The sequence below is a fragment of the Panthera leo genome, chromosome A1, assembly GCF_018350215.1.
Source record: "Panthera leo isolate Ple1 chromosome A1, P.leo_Ple1_pat1.1, whole genome shotgun sequence".
NCBI lineage: Eukaryota > Metazoa > Chordata > Mammalia > Carnivora > Felidae > Panthera > Panthera leo.
In genome coordinates this window covers 221399253-221423756 of record NC_056679.1, presented here as the reverse complement: position 1 = coordinate 221423756, position 24504 = coordinate 221399253, and the positions used below count along the sequence as shown (strand labels likewise).

General features: G+C 33.7%; 1 protein-coding gene across 1 annotated transcript in view; it reads right to left on the bottom strand.

The window, feature by feature from the left end:
• Window positions 1-24504, bottom strand: part of CDH12 (cadherin 12) — a 287396-nt gene that overhangs the window by 59152 nt on the left and 203740 nt on the right. The window contains exons 5-6 of the mRNA XM_042908231.1: window positions 23509-23676; window positions 1693-1880 (exon numbers count right to left, since the gene is read on the bottom strand). Coding sequence (XP_042764165.1) covers window positions 1693-1880; window positions 23509-23676 — 356 coding nt within the window. The remainder of the gene's footprint in view (window positions 1-1692; window positions 1881-23508; window positions 23677-24504) is intronic.

The window sequence follows — 24504 nt, the reverse complement described above, 5'->3', positions numbered from 1 at the left end:
CTGAATGAGGTCATGTGGTTAAATTAATTTGTAGGAAAGGTACAGTTTATGTGCAATAGTGGAAATAAAAAGTGATAAATAATCTATATGAAAATTGTGTTTACTTTCAATATTGTTTTTATTGTCATATATATCATTTCTTTGTTAAAATTCAGAGTTCCTGAGCAAATCTGGAAACATCAACCTCATTCATGGGAATGACTGCAAATATACTTCTTGTAGGTTAAAATAATTTCCGTTATTAAATGTATATGATATACTGCAGTTTGGGTTGAATACAACATGCTTTGTAGCAGAGGAGAAAACAGTACTAAATTAAATGAGTATCACTGTTTTTCCTACACTCCATTCTTAAAAATTCCTATAATTTGCTTCACTGATATGGAAACAATCTACACGTCCTAAATATAATTGTGATTTTTCTTTCTCAAATTTCCATAACCCTTCTTCAAGTCACTCCCCAACAAAACACAGATTATAACCTGTCTAATATTGACAATTGTGCTCTCCCCTTCTGTGATTCTCCTCTGTATTAATCCCTCTTATTATTATTATTATTTTGATAGAGAGAGATAGAGAGAGATGGAGAGCATGCTCTTGAGAAGGGAAGGGCAGAGAGAGAGAAAAGAGAGAATCCCAAGCAGGCTCCGTGCTGTTAGCATGGAGCCCAGCATGTGGCTCCTTATCATGAGCTACGAAATTATGACCTGAGCAGAAACCAAGAATCAGTTGCTTAACCAACTGAGCCACCCAGGCGCCCCTAACCTATTTAACATTACTCAGTGGCTTCCCATCAGAGTCCGCCTTTCCTTCCCTCTCCCACCCTTTCTCCCTCTCCCTCTCCTTTCATCTTCCCCTCTCATTCTCCCTCCCCTTCCTCCTCTCTCTCTCTCATTAATCCTTCTTTTCAGTTACCTCCTTAAAACCTCCTCAAGGCCAGCATTACCCTTGTTCATTTCTTCCATTCCTCAGTAGTATAGATTACTGACATAGGGATTCTTCCACTGTGATATAAACCTTTACCAGCAATGTGTGAATTAGATATTTATATAGACGTTTATAGTCTCAGAAAAGTCCTGAGACGGTAAGACCAAAGCTGGTGGGGTTAGAATTTACCTCTAGATCTTATTTTATTTTATTTTATTTTATTTTATTTTATTTTATTTTATTTTAAATGGTTGTTGTTGTTGTTGTTGTTGTTTTAATTTTGAGAGAAAGCCAGTGAGAGGGGAGGGGCAGAGAGGGATGGAGAGAAAGAATCCCAAGCAGGCTCCCTGCTGTTAGTGCAGAACCCAATATGAGGCTCGAACTCACAAACCATAAGATCATGACCTGAGCCAAAATCAACAGTCAGACACTTAACCAACTGAGCCACCCAGGAGCCCCTAGATCTTATTTTAATTAATATATTTGTTTAAGTTTGTAACAATTAAAAATCAAATTACAATTAAATTATTGTAAGAATTTTTTAATAAATGAATTCATGGACCTGTTTCAACAAAAAATATGTATCTGTTGATTTTCAGAATACAAATACCTGAGGAAGTGAATACTTCAGAGCCGTTTGGTCTTTTTTAAATTTAATATAGTGCTCGTTTAAGGAAATTAAAATTTCTGCCATTTTCAACTTTTAGTCATTTTGTGATTTAATTATTATTGGGTAATCAACTGTTCAAAACCTTGTCTATGTACCTTTTTCAATTTGATGACTCCTTCTTGTGTATCCTCATCTGTGACGATGTCAAACAAATTTCCCCCATCTCCTGGAACAATATTGTATTCAATTTCTGCATTTTGTCCAAAATCAGGATCCACAGCTCTTATTCTTCCAATGGCTGAGCCGATAGGAGAAGACTCGGGAACTTTCAGATGGAAAATACCTGGTAAGACATGTATAATTCATGCCGTCAGTGGTGTTAGTTAAGTGTATAGTTAGATGACTAGGCTTGAGAAATATACTATATCTAAAGTAAATCACATTTAGAACATAATAGTGCCAATCAAAAAGGAATTTGCTGTCAAGTTAAGAATTATGAGTAGGAATAATAACTTCACTTTTCACTTCCATAGGTCCTGCTCTAGAATTTTAATTGGGAATTATAACTAGTAAAGTGTGTTCAATTTAAATTAGCGTGAGGAAGTATTTTAAATACTAACAGCCTCAAAGTGTACCTAATATTAAATGGAAGGGCAGGAACATCCATGTAATTAAATGGTACCAATAGGGTAGAATCCGGGACACAAGACAGAGATAAAATAAAGATAGATGACAGATTGATAGACATTTATAGAAAGTTAAGGTTATATTTTCTAATATATATATAAATATTTTATATTTTTCTTATATATTCCATAGAGAGACAGTATGTACTCAGTAAGTGTAAATCATTAAGCTAAAAAGAACCTGTAAGATAGTTGACCAAAATTTTAATCTATGATGGATTTAAGTATATTATATTATTGACTAATATTCAATTTGTGTTTAGTATTTAGTAAATTTTTCCTGGGTATACTACAAGCTACTTTTATACACATACAAGATCAGGATATCGCGTTCTATCTGCTCCATTATTTATTTAATTTTTTTTTTTAACATAAAAAAAAAAAAAAAAGAAATGCTTCTTTTCACCACCAGGTGGAGCACGTACATTACTATGAATTTGATACTGAGTCAGAAAACCTAGAAAAATTTCTATCTATATAAAATATACCAGAATCAGGAAAATTTGGAATGTCCTCTAAAAATGAAAATATATACATTGCTTAAAGGAGTTTTAGAAATTGTGTATGGCATAACATGAAAAAGATATAGGCTATTTTACTGACTTGTCATCAAAATCAATATTAAATGATTAAATGGCAGTCTATTTATATTAAAATAAGGAAAGGACGAGTGTGGAAGGAAATAAAAGTGCAAAAACAAAACTAAACTCAAAATACAAAATTTAATTTTTATATCTTCTTTCCAGTTTTAATTTCTATTAATGTACTTTGGATTGTACCTTCTCATGGCTAAAGCAACCACCGTAATTCACTCGTTTAGAACTTCTAGTTACATTCATAGAAATTAAGTTAGGAAGACCTTTAATATGTTTATTGAATGGTGAAGTTCATTCATCAAATTGCATTACAATATTTTGGTTATAGGCTTCAAGAAATATGAGGAAAAAATGCTCAATCACACCTTGTGGACATTTTGCTAAATATTTTCCATTTTATTCCCAATTACTTTGTTTTTCTCTTATAGTTTTCTCACAGTTTCAAAATGGGGTAATTTCATTAGCCCTAGTAGCATTAAATCTTTCAACTACCTCTCACCGCCCCCCCAACATAGATATCTACCACTTGCACAAATACTGCTAAAATTAGCCTTGTTTACATTCAATGGACATTACCTCATCCAAAAATATAATTAATATTAAAAGATGTAAATATTTACCTAAATTTGGCTGATTTCATGTAAAACAGAGTGTAGATTTTTATAGCAGTCTGAAAATAGTTGTTCAATTAATTTGATAATTAATTAACAGTGTACCTGCCTTCCAAGGGGAGTATGTCAAATCTTTGTAAAAGAACACATTTAAAAGTTAATAAACAAATCAGAACATAGGCAAGTAATAACAATAATGCAACTGGTAATAATGGAGTGTTACATAGGCATTAGGAAAGGATTTTGATTAAATAAGTCATATCACATGATCAAGCTGGCAACTTTTCATAGGCTACGACTATGTTTCATTAGGTTTTATTCCCTAAACACTTCACGCAGTGGCTGTCATAGAGATGCTCAAAGTTTGCAGGATTTAAAGTAGCTTTGGACTGGAGGCTACCAGAGCAAAGAGGAAGAATAAAGTCACAGGTTGCAATGTATACACATTGTCTAAGAAAAAGGTAACAACAGGTATCCAAGTGAAATTGAGTTCAAATAGCCATGATCACATAAGCAGGACCTAATGTGACTTTTACAGCCTGCTTTTCTAGAGTGTTAAGTGCTTCACAATAGCCTAAACCCTGATTGTATGGAAGCCCTTCTGAGCTACTAGCAAACATAAGGATGCCTGACTTCTTGTTTTACGTGGCGAGAAAGCCTGCAACAGTTATTTAAACTTGTACTAAACTTCTCATATATGTGATTCTTTTTATTTTCTTTTTTTCTTCCTTTCTTAATATCCGTTAAGTAGAAGTGTCACTTGTCAGAAACACGTCCACCACTTTTGCCTTTTGGGTGATTGTGATAAAGAACCCGAAGAAACACCAAAAGCCTTGAAGCCCTACTACACTTAGTCATAGTTCAATGTCATGGTATATCTATAAGTATTAAGAAAGGTGTTGAATTTTTTCCTGATAAAATAGAGTAATGGAAGTATGCTGAATAATGTACTGTACATCCTTCTTTCACATGATATTTAGTTAGGAAATGACCAAAAAATTATCAAAGACACAGCTGACAGACAGAGATTTGAGTGAAGGAGGCAGCTGCTGAGGGCAGTGGATTTCAAACCTCAAACATGGCCAGCAGTGCAAGGTGATGATGGTGGTGCGGACTGAGGTAGGGGGAGGTTGGATGGGATCTTTAGAAAAATATGGACGTCTAACTTAATGTATGTATAATTTTTCTGCTTACTCTATCTAATCCATTCAATAGGAACAAATTCAGATTACATATTTGCTTTATGAGTTAGATTTCATTTGAACGATTAAAAGCAAAATTAAAAGAATTAAAAATCAAGGGAGATAATCTAGTCTGGCATCATCATTAAGAGATTATGGTTAGCGGAGGTAAAAAAAAAAAAAAAAAAAATAGCCAGAATTGAGACCCTCCAATTTAAGAAGAATTTTTAGATATCTGAAGGACATCAGATAATGCAGACTTTACATGAGAGTTCCCCTTTTCAAGACAATATGCTGAGATAAGAGTTTTGTGTTTTATAAAAGGAAATTTATGAAGCCACTAACAATAAATGTGAAGATGGCTATTCCTTGCAGTATTATGTCAATAGTAAGTTAAATAGCAGTTTCTTAAAAAGTGGTCAGCATATAGCATGCCTACACATTTTAAATTATCTGATGGCACGGGAAAACTTGTAATAAACTGAAATGCCAGCATTCTCCAAAAAAACCTGACTCAAAAGCGCTCACTAACATGTCCCACCAAAATTAAGATATAATAAAAGTGAAAACAGTGATTTACCATGTACATCTTTTTTGTGTATTGAGATTTTAGTGTACATAAAACACAAATGTACAGAGCACTGAATTTCCTGTTCTTTAGGATAGCGCATTTTAGTAGGGTGGAAGACATATTCGTTAAGCCAAGCATTTCCAAATAAAATACTGTAGTTAGAAATAAAGTCTCCAGAATATGGAACAGATCAGAGAAACTATGCATTAGTCATGTCATATTTTTTTAGGCTCCGTCGGTTTATTTCCAGTGACTTGACATTTTATCATTTCTAGAAACTCGACAGCAAATAAAGCTGGGGTCATTCAGATTAATTCAAAACTGAAGTAATCTTCAGCTGTGCCAAAGTTGGACCGCTTGTGATGTGCTGTGTCATTACAGTTCCATCAACTCCTGCGTGTCTTACTTTTGACGCACATGAAACATCTTAATGGCACTACCTGTACAAGACAGATTAAAAAATAAAACAGGTGACAAGAAATTGTTCAGAGTCAATAAGAATATATGCTCACATACTCATCAAATATACGTGCTATGCTTAACAGAAAAAAAAAAAGTTCTCATGGAAAACGAGAAAACTGCATGTAGTGAACTAAAATGGAATTATAGTGATCAAATTCTAAAACTTTTTACAGATAATGCTCCCTCTTAATCCCAAAGGTAAAAGTATCTATTACTCAGTTATAGGCTAAATAAGTATCTTCTCAGGAACTTTGTTGTTTCAAAAAAGGTACTTGGGGTGCCTGGGTGGCTCAGTTAGTTAAGAGTCCGACTTCGACTCAGGTCATGATTTCATGGTTCCTGGGTTCGAGCCCCGCGTCGGGCTCTGTGCTGACAGCTCGGAGCCTGGAGCCGCTTCAGATTCTGTGTCTCCTTCTCTCTCTGCCCCTCCCCAGCTCGTGCTCTGTCTCTGTCTCTGTCTCTGTCTCTGTCTCTGTCTCTCTCAAAAATAAACATTAAAAATTAAAAAATAAAATGAAATAAAATTTAAAAAATGTACTTTGATTATTAGGACTCACACTGGTTTTGTGTATGTGTCAGGGAGCATTCAGTGACACCTAAGGAAAAAGGATATACAATAGGCTTTCCTTCTCTGAATTCTTTGGAATATTTCCAAGCATTGATATAAATACCAAAAGAGATACATTTACTTAACAAAACATATATTAATATGTTTTAAGCTACTCAGAAATAAAAGTTGCAGGACTTGCAAAAATATATTAAGTTAATGAATAAACTATGTAATGCAGTGACAACATTTAGTAATAAAAACAGCAAGTATAAAGAAAATAGAACAATCCAGTATAAATTCTCTTTTGAAATACATTTTATGTTTATTGTCATAACTAAAATTACTCAAAAATAATATGTAAGAAGTCAATGTTCAGCTGCACAGAAAACTTACTATACTTAGGAATATGAAAACATATTATTTGAGATCTTGTAAATAGATGATTGCTTGAAGTACTACATGTATGTTTAAACTTTTGAAAGTAATGTATATTACCATAAAACTGTTGATTCAGTGATTCAATTCAAACATTTAATTGTTCAAATAGTCATCCCACATGTTTGTGTGTATGTGACTTACCATCTAATGACATAGAAATAAAATGTTTCTTTCTCAATATTTTATTGTTTTAATTTCATAAGCAAAGATAGTAATAGCACACAAAATGATTTCACCTTATCTAAAGAAAAGAAAAAGGAAATGGAAGCAAACAATATTTCTGTATGAGGATAAAGGACTATGTACCTGTTATACCTTCTTATTAGCCCTGTGACCTAGTGCAAAATATTTAATCCTTCTTTTCCTGATCTCTAAAATTGGAATAATAATAATGGTGATGATGATGAGATCGTGATGTCACTCATACAATAGTGAAACTCCTAAGTAATAACTATTATTACTAGTTGTTTTCCAAATAGTAATTCTCTAGATAACTCCATATCTGTATTGTACTATTTTCCTGTAAAAGTTGCAGTAGTCAACTGGAAACTGCCTATAGAGATATGGAGATGAAAGAAAGGGAGGTGTTAACAGAGTTCTGAAAAGCCATTCTAATTTTAGCTGAAACACTTTCCCCCTATCTTCAAAACTGAAGGATTCAAGAGTAAAAATATCTTGGTGGTTGAAGAATGTTTTATGCCCTCTATTTCCTCAAAAGCCTGAAGCTGTATTTTCAATAAGCACAAATTAAAGTAACGGAAATATAGTCCGCAAGAAAAAACCATCCTGATACCAAAGTTGGATTCCAACTAGATTTTAGTCAAGCATACTAAGCATACAGTAAGTGGAAGCTCTCAGTAGTGACAGAGACATTTAGTCCTGCTCATTCTTAGGATGGGTCTGGGATGAACAAATTTTTGGAAGCGTCAAGTATCTGGAATCAAGAACTTTACTTTATTGGCCAAATTACTTCATTTTTTACAAAAGTTATAATTGCCTAGTCTAGACTTTCATTAATTATACCCATGAGTATGAATTGCCATAAACCCAATATACAATATATTAATGGATTTATAAGTTTTATGAAATGTTATCAATTCTATTTAATAATAGAAATATTTCTTTTCTCAGAGATACGAGAAATTCATTCCAAACCTTCTAGCTCTGAGCAGCCATACACAGCACAAAAATTTAGGGCTAATTATTGAATTGTCCCGTCTAAATTTCCTTTGGGAGGTAGATTAGTTAAGTCGTCCAGTAACTCGGATTATTGATGAGTGAATCAACTGCAGCATTTAGTAGCTTCCTCAATGGAATGATAAAGAAAAAACAAATAAAACAAAAAATACAGAACAAACCATGTTTATCCTAATGGCATTAATGACCTGGTTGGGGAGGTAGATACGAATTAAACAATTATACAAATGAAGTAAAATTGCTAAGTAACATCAGTGCTTTAAGGGAAAGTTACACAATTCTGTTCACTTTTTCTGACGTTTAAGCTAAGAACCTGAGCTAAGTCAACTGGCTGATGTTGGATTTGTGAGGTAAGCTATTAGAAAACATTCCAAATAGTAGAAACGATATGACAAAGCCCTTCTAATAATTATCCTAATCTTCTGCCCTTCTATTTTGCTTGTTCAGTTACTACCACTATGGCTTGTTTATATAACATATACTGATATAGAGACAGTAAACATCAACTTTAATATCAAATATAAATAACTTTACCTTTAGTTAATATCAATATATTGATCTCTCTACATCCACTAATTCATTATCATTTTTCTGTTGATCTTTTTTCCTCATTTGACTAAAACATGTTTTGTTGTTTCATTATCATATTAATCTATGGCCTATATATCTTGTCCATGTTGTTGCTGCAGTCTGGTCAAACTCAACCCTTGATAATGATAATTACCCTCTTTCTCAAGAAGGAGGTGCGACTGACTGAGGAAAACCAAAAGGAAACAGTCAGCTAGATATCATTATAAATTTTCATCACTATCCTCAAATGCACTTTCCAGATTGGCTGTAAAGCATACAAATTTACAAAGGTAACTTACCACTATTTGCTATGACCTCTATTTTATACTGATCTATTTTCCACAAATCTTTACTACCGACTTTTTTTTTTTACTTTTTTTTTACTTTTTTTCTACAGATTTTCCTCAACTTATAATGGGGTTTTGTCCCAATGAACCCATCATAAATTGAAAACAGCGTGAGTGGAAAAGGCATTTAATACACCTAACCTACTGAACATCATCGCTTAGCCTCTCCTACCTCAAACCTGCTCAGAACAATGACAGTAGACTACATTTGGGCCACATCACCTAACAGAAAGCCTATTTTGTAACAAAGCGCTGTCCATTTCACGTAAATTATGAATACTGTATTATCGGTTGTTCACCCTCATGATCGCATGACTGACTGGAAGCTGTAGCTCGCTGCCTCTGTTCAGCATCACAGGTGAATATCATACCACATACAGCTAGCCTGGGAAAAGTTCAAATTTCAAAATTCAAAGCACGGTTCCTACTAAATATGTATCGCTTTCACACCATTGTAAAGTGAAGTTGAACTGGCGTGAGTTGAAGACCAACTTAATTGGCGACCCTTCTCCTATTTTACAGGGGAAAAAAAAAAAAATGAACTCATATCACATAGGAGACAGTTCAGCTTCCTGAACCTTCAAACAATCCCACATCAGTATTTCTGCTAGTCTGAAAAGGCATAACATGCATCATTTAATAAAAACATGTTTCCGGGCACCTGAGTGGCTCAGTTAGTTAAGCGTTAGACCTCAGCTCAGGTCAAGACCTCTCGGTTCCTGAGTTCAAGTACCATGTCAGGCTCTGTGCTGACAGCTCAGAGCCTAGAGCCCACTTAGGATTCTGTGTCTCCCTGTCTCTCTGCCCCACCCACTTGTGCTCTACCTCTCTCTCTCAAAAATAAATTAAAAAAACATTAAAAAAAAACCCAAACGTGTTTCCTTTCTTTGTCTTCCACTGCTCCTTTAGACCTTATTCAGCGAGGGTAAGCTTTCTCTTTTCTTGGATGAGACTATGGTGAATCAATGATGTTTTTGCTCAACTCTAAATAATAGTCCTATGTTCACTTTATCTTACAAATTTTAGATTTTGAAATGAGAAATTCTCAACTTATTAATTATTAATTATTACATCAATCCTTATACAAAATTTAGAGTTCTCTTGTCTGCCTCCCTGCCGACAAGGCCACCTGGGCCAGCAACGGATGGGACTTTGGGGATATGACTGGTGTGGCAGGCTTCCCTCTGTCTCATCATCCACTTTGCAAAAGTGTTTTTACCTCATAAGAGGCAACAAAGCTAGTTTTTTTTGGGCTGTTTTCACTTGAATAGATAGGTTTTGCTTCTCTGGGATTAAAGGTAATGGCTCTAATGGCTCTTTTGGGAGCTCTTGGGAGCTTCTCCCACTACATACCCAAGACAAAGGCATTGCCTCTGCTTTGATGTAACATTCCCCTTAGGCTCTGGATCTCCAAACAATCCATTTCACACACAGATTCTCACTTCAAGGAAAATCTCTGTGGCAGAACTTAAAATGACTCTGGCTTGGACATTCAGCTTCCACATCTAACCCCTCCTTTTGTTGTCATGTAATTACTCTCCCAGACAAAGCCTTATTCCAGTATCTGCTCTTTCTGAAGATACTTTCACGTTCCTAAGCATAAGGCAAGCCTCAGACCCTCGATTTTGCCCATTTTCTGAAATAATATGGGAAAATATACTGGATTTTATCATTGGCTCTTCATGAAGGAAGGCTCCCCTCACAAGACCTGAGAGGCAAGGGAAGGGTAGCTCCACTCTTATTTTCATTAGATGGAAACTGCGCGTGGTTTTATGCAAAGAAATCCTCAGTGCAAAATTCTCCCTCCACTCCACACTCTATAGTATTTTAAAAGCACAACAATAGCCTCGCTGTGATTGAGGGCTTCAAGAATCTTAAATGCATCCTGACTTTCTATTGTAAATTCTGTATTTTGTTTCTGGGACCATACTTGGTCATGTGGTATCCATTGTAGCTTAGCTCCCAGTGGAAACTTCAATATTAGCTTCTTATATCAGTAAGCGTTCTTTCACCCTTCTATCCAATTTCAACTGAGGTGTCCCCCTGCCTCTTCTTATTAAACCCCAATAATTTATTGATATCACTGACATTTTAGCTCCTAAAATCATTTGAACCTAGCCACATATTCCCATTTTTCACAACTGCCATCAGTACCACCATCACAGATTAACTGATTCACACTACTCGTCTTGTGTCACTCCAGTTATCTGACTGGCTTTCTTATGACTATTCTGCTTGCCATCCCCCACGTGCACTCTATTTTCTGTGCTGCACTGCATGAATAGGATCATTTATATCACTTTTATCTAGAAACTCCATTTCTTTTATCATTCAGAAGACTGTTGCAAGGACATATATGAACTTTTAGAAAATCTATGAGTGTCAATACGACGGAAAGAGAGAACTTTTTAAAAAGAGATACTCTTTAAGTAGAATAGACCACATCATCTCCATCGCCATCATCATCATCATCACCATCGTCACAATCAAAGGAATTATTTGTATAGTGATTCCTATTCTCAGGTACTTTTTTAAGCACTTTCCCATTATAACTAATTTTATCCTCACATTAAGAGTATGAGGCAGATACTATTATGATGATTCCCAGTCAGTGACGTTCTAGTAAATGTTTGACAATTGGATCAAAGTAGGGAGGGAGAACAGATATGGGTAAGCTCAAATTTTTCAGTGTTTCTCAGTTTCTGGGGTGAAAGAACTCCCAGCATCCCTGCTTTCAAGCCAATGTGACATCACTGAATACAGATGGGAGGTGTGCACAGTTGGCTTGAGGATCAGTAGAGCGAGCTCCAGCAAACCACTCTATCAATGAAGAAATTGAGGTACATGAGATGAACCAATCAAGTGGCACCTCTGATCTAAACTTCACCTGTTTTTACTGCCTGAATGTCATTCAAACAGAGACAATATTGGATTAACAAATAAGTTCTTTTAAAATGCAAATGATTCAAATTATTCTTAATTTCAGGAAGACTGATGAATGCAAAGCCCAATTAAGGGTCAATTGGAGTTGGATAGACTTAGGGAAAGTTTCCTTTTTCAATGCTTAGAGAGTAAAATCAATGAAGACAGAGAGACAAGAGCATGTATTAGATGTGAGATGGTTCTTAGAAAGGGATGCTGCTCTAAAATTAAAATTACTTTTACTTCCGTACCCAAGAAAGAAAAGGACATTTATTCCATCTCTTTCTGTTCTTCCAATAATCCCTCCCTTATTACATAGCTCCCAGCTTTCCACTACAAAATTTTTCAAGGAGGCATTGTTATGTTTAATACTATAGTTCTGCTAAATTATAGATCCAATTAACACATATCTGTATTTCCTTGCAAAATGAATTGCTTTTTATAACATCATTTTTTTTCAAGAGATTGCATTGGAAATCCCAACCAAGCTAATTCCAAATGAACTGTGAAACATAATCCATTTGTATTACTTAATGATTGCCAGAATTAAAAGTGCTTCTGATTCTCAAAAATATGTATTTTTAATATATATGATTTATATAACCACTATCCCCATTACATAATAGTAAACATGATGGAGATCTTGGCAAGAGTTCACAACATTTCAAGTGCATCAGTAACTTTCCATTGTTCATTCATTTCTATGGAGTACATTTAATATTCCCTTAAAACCTCCACTGGGGCGCCTGGATGGCGCAGTCGGTTAAGCATCCGACTTCAGCCAGGTCACGATCTCGCGGTCCGTGAGTTCGAGCCCCGCGTCAGGCTCTGGGCTGATGGCTCGGAGCCTGGAGCCTGTTTCCGATTCTGTGTCTCCCTCTCTCTCTGCCCCTCCCCCGTTCATGGTCTGTCTCTCTCTGTCCCAAAAATAAATAAAAAACGTTGAAAAAAAAAAAAATTAAAAAAAAAACCTCCATTAAATATGTAAACCTTGCTCTTGTCTTTGTCTTATGTAATTTCTGTTCATCTAACAAAATATGGCACATAGATAATTGTCAGCGATATTAGCCACTGATTTCACAAAAATAAGCAACACTAGAATTTTTATTAAAAATTATTAATAAATATGACACCTCATTATCTAAGCTTCTGAAAAAGTGTTTGGAATCTAAATTCATCTGTGAATATTATTTACTCAAATATTTGATTTCTCAAAAGAATTTTTTTGGAAACATTATGAGAGTAGTCTGGAAAAGAGAAATTTGATAAAGTTTCTTCCTTTATAACATTTTTTTAGGCAAAACTAATTCTTGCAAAGCATCCAATTCATTGAACTACAAATATTATTTATGAATATTCATCACATATTCATGCATCATATTTGTAGACAAAGTTTTAAAATTTTCTGTACTCATGTATTTTATTATTTGAACACTTCTTATGCCTTCCCTATTTTGCTGCTTATGCCTAAATTGTTTCACTGGCCTGCTACTCCTCTTCTGTTTATGTATAAATTCTATTCCTGGGGCTCCTGGATGACTCAGTTGGTTAAGCGACTGACTTCAGCTCAGGTCATGAGCTCACAGTTTTGTGAGTTCAAGCCTCATGCTAACAGCTCAGAGCCTGGAATTGGCTTCGGATTCTTTGTCTCCCTCTCACTCTCTGCCCCGCTCACACTTGAACTCTCTCTCTCTCTCTCTCTCTCTCTCAAAAATAAATAAACATTTAAAAAATAAATTCTTCATTCTTTCAAGGGCAGCTCATTTTTGATGAAACATTTTCTTGCCTTCTCACTTTTATTTTTTCCCATAATTCTATACGAAAAATCCTTTAAAACATGATGTTTTTGCATCATCTAAATATTTTGGCGAACATTTGCTCTCCCACTGGCTAATTCTTACTGTGGGTTTCAGAAATTAATGTGGATATTATTTCCTTCAAAATCCTCTCAAATCTATTCTCTAATGATTTGGATGCCCATCTTATACATTTATGTGTCATTGTGTGCATAAGTCTATCATTTATTTTATTTCAAGTAGTATAATTGTCCATTAACTTAATCTCCCCATTATACACAGAGCTGCTTGAGGGAAGTCGTTAAATTTTTTTATCCTTTTTGTACCGACACACACAAAAGATATAGCCTTTTTTGCACTTACACTTCAATAAAACTAGCAATCAATTAAACATTCATTAAATACTATAATTAATTGTGTCGATATTTGTTAACAAACTAGGTTTCTTATGTACAAAATGTTTGGTGTCCGTGGTTATTGCCTATATTCTGTTTCACTCTCACAAAGAAATACCGAAGAAGTTCGATTTATTTGCCTATATAAATGTTAAGACCAATGAGAGGCACACATGAAAAAGAGGAATTTAAACCATGTGAAATAAATGTTGAATCTAGAATGTTTCACATTAGAAATTAAAAATTGTCACCAGTGTTAGAAAAATTGTGTATTAGAAGCTTGAGGTGGTATTAAGCAACTAGAGATGTCATATGTTAGTTTTAATTTAATAATCCTGCCACTGTGTTTTCTCTGGGTTAAAAAGTATAATGAAATCAGAAAATTGTATTTAAATCAAAATATTCATTATAAATGTTCATGGGTAAAGATAACACTATTTTGGTGATGGAATTTTATATTCACTTCCTAAATATTTCCGTGGAGTTAGAAATCTTGAAATTGATTTTTTCATGTATATAAAAGTTATACAATCAGTCCTAAGATTTTTTTTTTCCTGGTGGTAAATTCAGCTACAATACAGGCATGAGCTATTTCTTGAGCTACTTTTCTCTTCAATACATGTTTGATCATACATTAATGGGAAATTCTGATAAAGGAGAAGCAACAGACACAAAGAAATGGTATAAAATGAGCCTATACTCTAGTTGAAGAGACAGATACAAAGAAGGAATGGGGATAAGGTTGAAAAGAGGGAGGAAGGAAAATGTGGGAGGGAGGAGAGGAGGAGGAAAAAAAACACTCACTGTTGGATACTTCAACTGCATTATTTTACTTAATCCTCCCAGAAGCTCTATTATTATTAAGATGCCTACTTAATTTACTATCCAAACAGAACCACTTTTGAGAGCAAAAGCAATCACTATTTGTAATTAATTTGAGGCCACATGTGAAAACTGGAGCTGTCTCAGGCAAACCACAATATATGGTCCCCCTATTTATTATCTTAATTTGATGCTGTAAAAACATGAGATAGCGAGAGTTTATTTAGCCATTCAGGCCCCAGTGACTTAATGGTGAAACTAAGCTTTCCATCAGTACCTTTCCCAAAGCCTTGGCTCTCTCTATTCTACAAATCTTATAAACATAAAAAATACTCTCAGTCTTGGAGAGAATGTCTTTTCAGTTTGATTAGTGGAAAAGTAGATAGAATGCCCCATGTTCACATTTAAGCGTTCTCACTTTTACCCGGTGGTTCTGGTGTAGGAAGCAGTGACCTATATTTTCATAAACATTCATATTTAAAAATTACAGCTTTAATATGGTGCCCAATTGTGTTCTGCTGCATTGCACATGTAACTACGAAGTACCTGGCCCCACCTCTTACCATCTCTTTTTCTTGCAGTGTCTTCTTTTAAATGTGTGTAAATAAACAAAACCTATTCATAAGGATTAAAGAAGTTAACATGCAGCTTTAATGTACTTTACATAGTACATGTGCAATAAGGATTAGCTGCTGTCCACACTAAAATCATCACCATAGGCCATAAAGAGTAATACAACTGTACCACCTGGAAAAAGTCTTGGAACTGGCTGATGCAGCCTGGGCAGGAAAATGCAGAAAAGCAAACTGAGGGCTTGTGAATTTGAAGATTTAACAAGGAAGTAACAGATAGGTATGCTTTGCACCCAGAGACTTAGGGGTTTTCTTATTACTTAAATCTGATAAATTCGGTTGCTGGCATCTATTTACTTGCTCTGACTGACAGGAAATGTCACAAAAGGAATTTTTCTCCTATTTTTGCAGGAGGGCTGGAAAGTGGAAATGGGAGAACGTGCTCATTACCTGACTTGTCTGTTTCAGAACCTAAGAGTTTTATTACATCATTGGTAAAATCTCACATCTGAATTGTGGATTATATGATGCCAAAACATTCAAGCCACTTCTCCAGGATTTGAATTAAAAAAAAAGGACTCTTAGGTGAGCTACAAAGTGCACAGATGAATGCTGACAAATATTTTAAATATTTATAAGTCCCATGGTCTTTAGATATTGTTAATAACATTGGTAAGATTAAGCACGGTATCTTTTAATACCATTTCAGTTTTAAACATTATTTACTATGGTTCACAAAATAATTTAAAACTAAAAGTCAGATTTCTTAAAGACCTACAGAAGTTGTAGCTCAAAAGCTTAGTTCTTTTGCAAATCAGGCAGCGGGGCCATGGAGCAACCAGGCTGCAATCGTGTGCCCTTTGCCACATAGTGAAAAGGACCAAATAAGTCAGCAAAACCTTCAGCATCACTTAAAAAAAGATTCATGCTTTCATTAACAAAGCCTAATGTGATACTAATGTGACAGTAATAGTGACGACAAATTATTTTAAAACTGTGGTAACTATTTTTTGTTTGCTTACATCTGCCTACCTGGAGTCTAGTGAAACTATTCCCTTCTCATTGGAGAAGCTGGAGCTTGCATTCACTCACTGAGCTTGCATTCAAAGGGATTCAGCTCTGTGTTAGCCTCTAAGCATCCATATCTGACATCTGTAGGCTCTTTGGAATACTTTTAAGCAAGATGTGTAACTGTATATGAGTGTTTAATTGTAAAAGACAAAAACAAACAAAAACACAAAGCTTTTCAAAATAGTGTAAAGTGAATAAATTTTAATATTCAGATTTTACCTAAATATGCTTGTAGGAATAGAATCTTGTATGGATAAAAATAACTCTAATGATATACAAAAGTTAACTCATTACCTCTATTTAAGGAATAATGAAAATGCCTTCTAGGGGTGCCTGGGTGGCTCAGTTGGTTAGGTGTCCGACTTCGGCTGAGGTCATGATCTCACAGTTCATGAGTTCGAGCCATGTGCTGACAGCCTAGAGCCTGGAGCCTGCTTCTGATTCTGTTGTCTCCCTCTCTTTCTGCCTCTCCCCTGCTCGAACTCTGTCTCTCCCTCTCTTGCAAAAATAAATAAACACTAAAACATATTTAAAAAGAAAGAAAGAAAATGCCTTCTAAATTGTTTCATCACAGTAAACCAATGATTTTCAAATTATTCACTGTAGATGATTTAGAATTTACCAGATTACTTGTTTGAAATTCAGATATCTGGGTCCAAGCTATGTCACTTGAAACAGAACTTCCATCATAGGGACAGAGGATCTCAAGGGATTCTTAGGGCAAATAAGATTTAAGAACTATTGGGAGCACTGTGGTGAATACAACTCAAGTCATCATTTGCATGCCTTATCGTCAGGAAATAGTTCTCTCTTGCTTGTTTTTATTGAAGTAGACAAAGGAGTCATTTGGGAATTAAAGTAGAAGTGTTTGTTCCACTTAAGTAAAAAGCTAGTTTTATTATAGCTTAGCTTGATTTTCAAAAATAGAAATAGAGCCATCAAATATGATGACTATTTTTATCACTCACGCCTACAATTTTTATGAGACCCAGGTAATAAAAGTTCTTTGTGTAATATTTCCAAAGTCTTAGATTTACAATTTCTTTATTTTATGCTTTTTAAATATCCCCCCCCAAATGAGGAGTTCTACACACACACACACACACACACACACACACACACACACAGAGATACACATATAAAAACATGTCTACATACATAAATTAGGAATATGGGTAATATATAACTGTCGCATATTATGCATCCCACAATACCAAAGACCTCTTTGTCTATTTTTCAATCTGCATTCATATCTTTGGGAGGTACTGATATAAAAAGTCATGTATTTATAGATAGCATCTACATAATTTTTGATTAAATATGAATAATATATAAAACATTACTTCTGAAATTTACATTTTCTTCTTACTGTAGAGGCCTCTGGGAAATAAACAAGCCCCTTAGAGCCCTAGACTAGGGAAAATTTTTGTCAGAAAATGCTCTAAAAGTGTTATCTAGTGGAAATTACTTAAATATTAGTAAAAATTCAATTGTGGGAATTAAAACATGTTCTAACATTGATACTGAATCAGCACCAGTACTAAATCTGAGAAACATAAACAAACATGACTTTATGTCGACCCATTCATATATTGTTGCTTTCTTGTATTACTATTTAAATCCTTCACCTGTTTTCAAGAAGCCTCAACTTGTATTTACAGTGAAAGCTTCTGTACTAAATAATATATTATACTGTTAACCTTGCAAACCAAACTGACCCAACCACCCTCTCAATCCCAAATATTGGAAAGAGGCTGATGTTATCCTCATTTAAGCAGTGGATTTCACTTAAGACCCATTATTTTGACCATACTTCTTCCAGTACATTTTTCAGAGTACTTGTCACCATTTTCTCTTTCCCCGCACCTAAGATAACATATTGGAGATAGTGCTAAAAGCAGAAATTTGGCCTTTGTTTCACCTTTAGAGAGAAAACTTAGGAGCATGCTACGGTGTTATCCATTATTTGCACTTGACCTGCAGGTAGGAGGTGGGCCAGTAGTCGGAGTCTCCACATAAGCTGGGATGTGAGAGTTCTATACAATTCATGTCTGGCAGTGACAGGGTGGGTTGTGAAAACAATGAAGTGTTCCTCACAATGTTTCCATATTCACACACACACTGGGCAGCAGAAGGCCTTCTCTGCACTCAAAGGCCAGGAAATGTTTTCTCTGTGGTGTTACTTAATGATTCTGAGATTCTATCTATCTATCTATCTATCTGTCTATCTATCTATCTATCTATCATCTATCTACCTATCATCTATCTATCTTTCTATCTACCTATCTGATTTAGATAGTTCTATAAAAATTGATGTCTACAAAATATACACAAAGTCATGAACTGTCATATTGTATACATGTATACTTTCAGATTGTATATTATTTGCATAAATAAACTTAAATCATAGAATTTGTATGTTTGATTTACCTCCTTCAGCCCCATGACAATCCCCTTGGAAACCTGGAAAAATGTAAAGGTATATTTTCTATGGCTGGATCTGAGTTAACTGTCAAAACTCAATTAGCTTTTAGCCCTTTATTTTCAAAGGCTTATTAAATTTTTAACAAGAAAATTTCACTCTAGAAGCTTACAGTTTTCCAAGTTAAGGATGCTAAATGGTAAAGAGAAATAGACTTTGTTCCCCCAACTGGTTATAACTGGGTTTATGTTGATTCTAATGAAAATCTTTATAAATTACATATTGTAATAAACATGTATTTAAAAATAAACAATCCTATATTATACATTTCAAAATAATAAAAGAAACAGTCTTAATTTGGATGCCAGAAAAGTAATAACAGGATGAAAAAATGAAATATATTTTAACTAAACACATAAATATTTTAAACTAAATAAATGTATAGTTATCAGCATTTGTTTTTTTTTAATAACTCATAACTGACCTTGGCAGTCTATAGTCTTTCTATATCATGAATGTATAATAGAAATATATATACATATTTTTTATCCATAGATCTGTAGTCATTGCCTTATAGTTCATGTAAACAAGATCAAACATTATTCTTTGTGCAGTAGACATTTTGGCTGATGTATTTAATACTTTAATTTTACTTACATTGTTTTTTGTTAATTTGAGGACAATAACAACTTTTCCTGGGTGAAGTCTAGTATTTGCAAATATCTTATTCATTAAATTAACTAACTATATATGGATACAACTATATATTTTATATAGTAATTATTGTGCAAATAATGTTTTATTGACTATTATCCAAATCAAAATACTTATAGCTATCAACCGTCAATATAAACATGTTTGGTAGGTATCTTATTAAAATAGAATTTCTTTAAAATAGTTTTACCTACTTTTAAGAATTTTTCTTAGAACAATTATTAATGTCCTGTTTTCCACATTTGAACTTATTTACCTTACACAGAGTTCTCTTACTCAAAAGAAAGAAGAAGAAAATACCTCTTTACATTTCCTATAAATGAAGTATCTCTTTCATCCAATGTTCTGTATGGACTGCTTTATTTCACTAAGGTTGATCTCACATTCATTACAAAATTATTATACAGAAGAAAGAGACCAAGTGGGAGAAGCATGAATATTTTGCCTAATGTGAATTAACCACATCACTTAATTGATTTGATCTCATAATGTATTATTTAGATCAGCTTGTTAGATGGTTTTGTCATTTAAAATTCAAGTAATGGAAACCATCAGCATTTTCCTGTAGATTATTCTAACAGAGATCTTTTGCAGATATTCTTGGTTATGGTAGATGGTAGTTTTATAAGTATATGGAAAAGATTTTGCAAAAATATTTTGCCTTTATACGACTACAGGTACAGCTCTTTTAACATGTCAGGTATTATTTCCATTTCCATATTTCCTTTGGATAGTTTTCTGGGTTATCTATAGGACATTTTAAATCACACACAGGTATCCAAGGCAAATTGTCTTTCAAGAGGGAGAATGTAAACAAGAGACCTGAAGTCACTACGTAAGATGAAGTTTTGGTTCTCTCACCTAGTGGCTGCATGATCTTGAACAAGTTTTTAACTTTTAAAAACTTAACTTATAGCAACTTTTCTTAATAATGCGCCTTGCTACTTTATTTCTAAAATTGAGAAAATACTATAAAGTCATTATAAAAGTAAGAAGGGAATATATATGCAAATCACTGTGCACAGTAGATGACACACAGTAATTTACTAGTCAATATCATTGTCACCATCATCATATCATATTGGCAGGAAGTTCTGATATCTCAGGAACCATGTATTTTTCAACAATAAACCAGCAAACTGCTTACACATGCATGATACAAATGCGTGTGTCATTCCATTTTTTTTTCACCTCTAACAGATTTAGAGAAGGAAATGGATGGTGATGGGTACTTAACAGTGTCACATATGCATACGTACACACACAAAGCCCAAACAAATTATGATTAAATTTTAAGAAATTATCTTCTGAAATTTTTAAACAATGAGCAATTGTAGCTCATGAAATTCATCTGAATGAAGTTGTTGTTCTTTTTTTTTTTTCAGAATAATTGCTTATCAGGCATGAATAAATGCAGCTAGTTGTGGGGATTTTCTTTTAAGTTATTTATGTATGGAATATATATATATATATATATATATATATATATATATATATATTTTACTTTTAAGGTTGAAAATATTATCATTTCAGTTTGTAATGTTATGTCACACTTGCAGCTTAATTGCTGCACATGAGAAATATTCTTGCAAAAAGAGCATTGACTTCTAAATAAATGGCTTTTCTGTTTAGACCTGTATTCTGTCTTCTCCTCTCAAGGATGTAATTCAAAATGACAATACAGTAAAAAGGGCTTGACACAATGGCATGTAAAATTTCAAGGGGATTAATTTCTTATTCATGCAAAATCTGAAAACCCTTTTCTTTCTCATGATTCAAAAATATCTCTCACCCATTATACTTTGAGACTATAGTTCAAAAATACATGTAATACAAGTAGAAAATAATTTTATCATGGTGACCTGTTCAGTATATTTCTTTTGCCCTCTTGTTTCTCTGTGCAGGAATGGTGACAATTCAACATATGTCATGTGACTTTTTTGTAAGTGTTTTAAAAAGTATGGTTTTAGAGGGAAGATAAGAGAAAAGAAAACTTTTCATTTTAACATTATGTTAAACTAGAAGGAGTCTGAACTTCTGAGAAAAAAATCTCTACTTAAATTGCTGATCTCAAGCAAGTTATTTAACCTTCCTACACCTCAGTTTTTGTTGTTTTTAACAGTCAATGTGGAAAATACAGAACTGTTGTTGTGAATAAGGAATAAGATAAAGTTCCTGACATGACATATAAATATTCTGAAAATTCTAGTGGACTTATCCCCTACATTCCTTGCTGGTTGTCTTCAGACCTACATATTCAACTTTGAATAAATCCCAAGCAAACATATTGCTTTATCCAGGTTCTCTTTTCACTGGGTAAGTTCTAGAAGTGATCGTCCTGTTTCAGCAGGACCTGAGCACACTATCTTGGCTTCCTAAGTATAATCTAGCCTCTTTTTCATAGAGATATTTTTATTTCCCTGTACTCCAGCCTATTTATCTGGATTCCTGCCCAATTTTTTACAAATCACCCTTCATCCATACCAGCAGAAATTGTATCCTCCACTGGCTGGGTTTTATATCCTTCATCTGAAGAGCATCATTATAATCCTCATGAATGATAATATTGATGCTACCTAAGAATATCTTTGCTACTTCCTATTCGCTAGAAGGAACATATTTTAAATGCACAAAACACAAAACAGGAAGGGCCCACGTTCACAGTGATGCCATTTATATAAAAGTAGAGTAGTCTCCCAAACTATCCCCCTCATTTAGCTTCTACAGCTTGTCATATGTCAGAAGTAAAAATAAAGAAATAAAAGAAATAAAAATAAAAATAATCAGTACTTTTCAAGTTGGGAATATATTCTTTATTAATGTCAAATATTAGAGAATCAAATGCACTATTTCTTTCTTCTTTAATACTTATGTTTTATCTGGTTCCCTTAATAGCAAAGTAAGGAAAAGTGTTGCCATAAGACTCTCTGTGTTATTAATTATAGCACATTACATACTCACCATTTGTCACGGACATTTCATTTGCTTAAGTATGATGACTTCTAATTGCCACTCATGACATTTGCCATTGGACCTTCTGATCACTAAGTGAAATATTTCCATACGAAAATATATGTTAATGATATTAACAGAAAATGATAAAGTAGTAAAATATGAAAATGAATTCAGCTAAAGGAATAAAATATCCATTTAGTTAAATATTCTCAGTGTTTTATACTTTGGTAGATGAACTCAAACTCTCCTACTGGGATTGAAAGAGGAAAATCATTTTGTTTTGGTTTTATAAACTGTTCACGCAAATGTGTATCTAGGGATTTAATCAAGTTCCTTGTGTAACCAGTGACAGAGACTTTCAGTTTTTGTATTCTAAGTTTTAAGAACACTGAACTAATCCTTGAAAATGTACCAGAAATCGAACAGGTACTGATTGGTGTTAAATGTAATACTGTAGAAGAAAACGAGATATAACACAAGTGAGAAGTATTCATTTTCAATAAGAAGCACAGAGTTACAGAGAAAATACAGGTGTGAAACATTCTATTATCATAGAAACTGTAGCAATTTTCACCTATTGCAAAACTAAAATAAGACTAAAGTAATGTAAATAGCATCACTGGAATATCATCTGATACTTACATGAAAGCATATGGAAATGATTCAAATATAATAGGTAAGGAGAAGGCAGAGAATTCTTAGGCAAATTGCATAATAGAGCAAATAATATGGTGTCACATTTGTCATAAATACGAGTCTTAAATTAAAATGGAATATTCATATTTATATTACTTTTTCAGGTAAAAAAATTAGAGCAAGATTCCAACCTATCGTGAATATTTTACTTTAACAGGAATCAACAACATAAGACTCATTGTTCAATTACTGACTTGTATTAGTTTATATTAAAGTCATACTGAGCATGATTCTAATGGAAAATGAAATTCTTAAGTCATTTCATTTTTATCTATTGGCTTCTATTTCCTAAAGACGAAAAGTGTCTGAAAAATTATTATAATTTCTGCAACATTCAGTGAAATGTGAGAATTGTTTTTTAAACTGCACCAATTTAAACTCAATAGAAAGAACGTACTTTTGGGGAATCGAGGTGGATTGTCATTGACATCAGTGAGGGTGATGTTGACTATCGTCGTCCCGGCCAACCCTCCTAGTTGTCCGCCCATATCCTTGGCTTGGATGAGGACTTGGTATTGTTCTTTGACTTCCCTGTCCATGTTTGGCAAAGCTGTTCTAATAACACCTTAAGGGAAAACAATAATAAAAGATAAATATTACAAACACTGTGTCTTCTGAGATATGATAGTCTGCAACAAGAAAATGATTTTATCTAGATTCAGGAGTAAAGACATGCCAACAAACCTACATATCTCTTAAAAAGTGAAACACTCAAAATGTTCAATGGTTAGAATATAATTAAATATACTATGGTAACAGCCATTTAATGAAATGCTATACAACATTGTGAATATGGTTAAAGAACAATGTATCAGCTCTAAAAGATGGTCATCATTCATTAAGTCAACCAAATCAGACATGATTTACTTAGAAGAATTCTATCTTTAAAAGAGAATGAAAGTGTTAGACAATTTAGACAAATATACATATACATATATACATATATTAAAAAATTAAGTGGTTACACTAAGTGTGATGTTTCTAAATAAAGCTAATTTCTTCTCCATTCTTCTCTTTATTTTCTAAAATAAATTTGTTACTTTACTTTTTAAACACACAAAGTATCTCCTCCCATTTATTTTTCATCTGTCAGGATTCCTCTTAATTATTTCAGCCACAGATTTTTTTCACTTAGATCTCATTAAGCTTTGCCACTGCAGGGACCTTATCTCCCTTGTCAACGAGTTACTCCAGTCTCTGCCATTTAGAAGGAGCTCAATAAGAATGTGTCAAACAGCTGACTAGTTGAATGACTGGCTGAATGAATGAATGAATGAATGAATATATAAATTATTAAGTTTACAATTGTGAATCATGCATTATATATGCCTATTTACGTACCCTACTCATTTTCTGCCCTTGTGTCCAAGTATAGAACTAATTTATATTTATA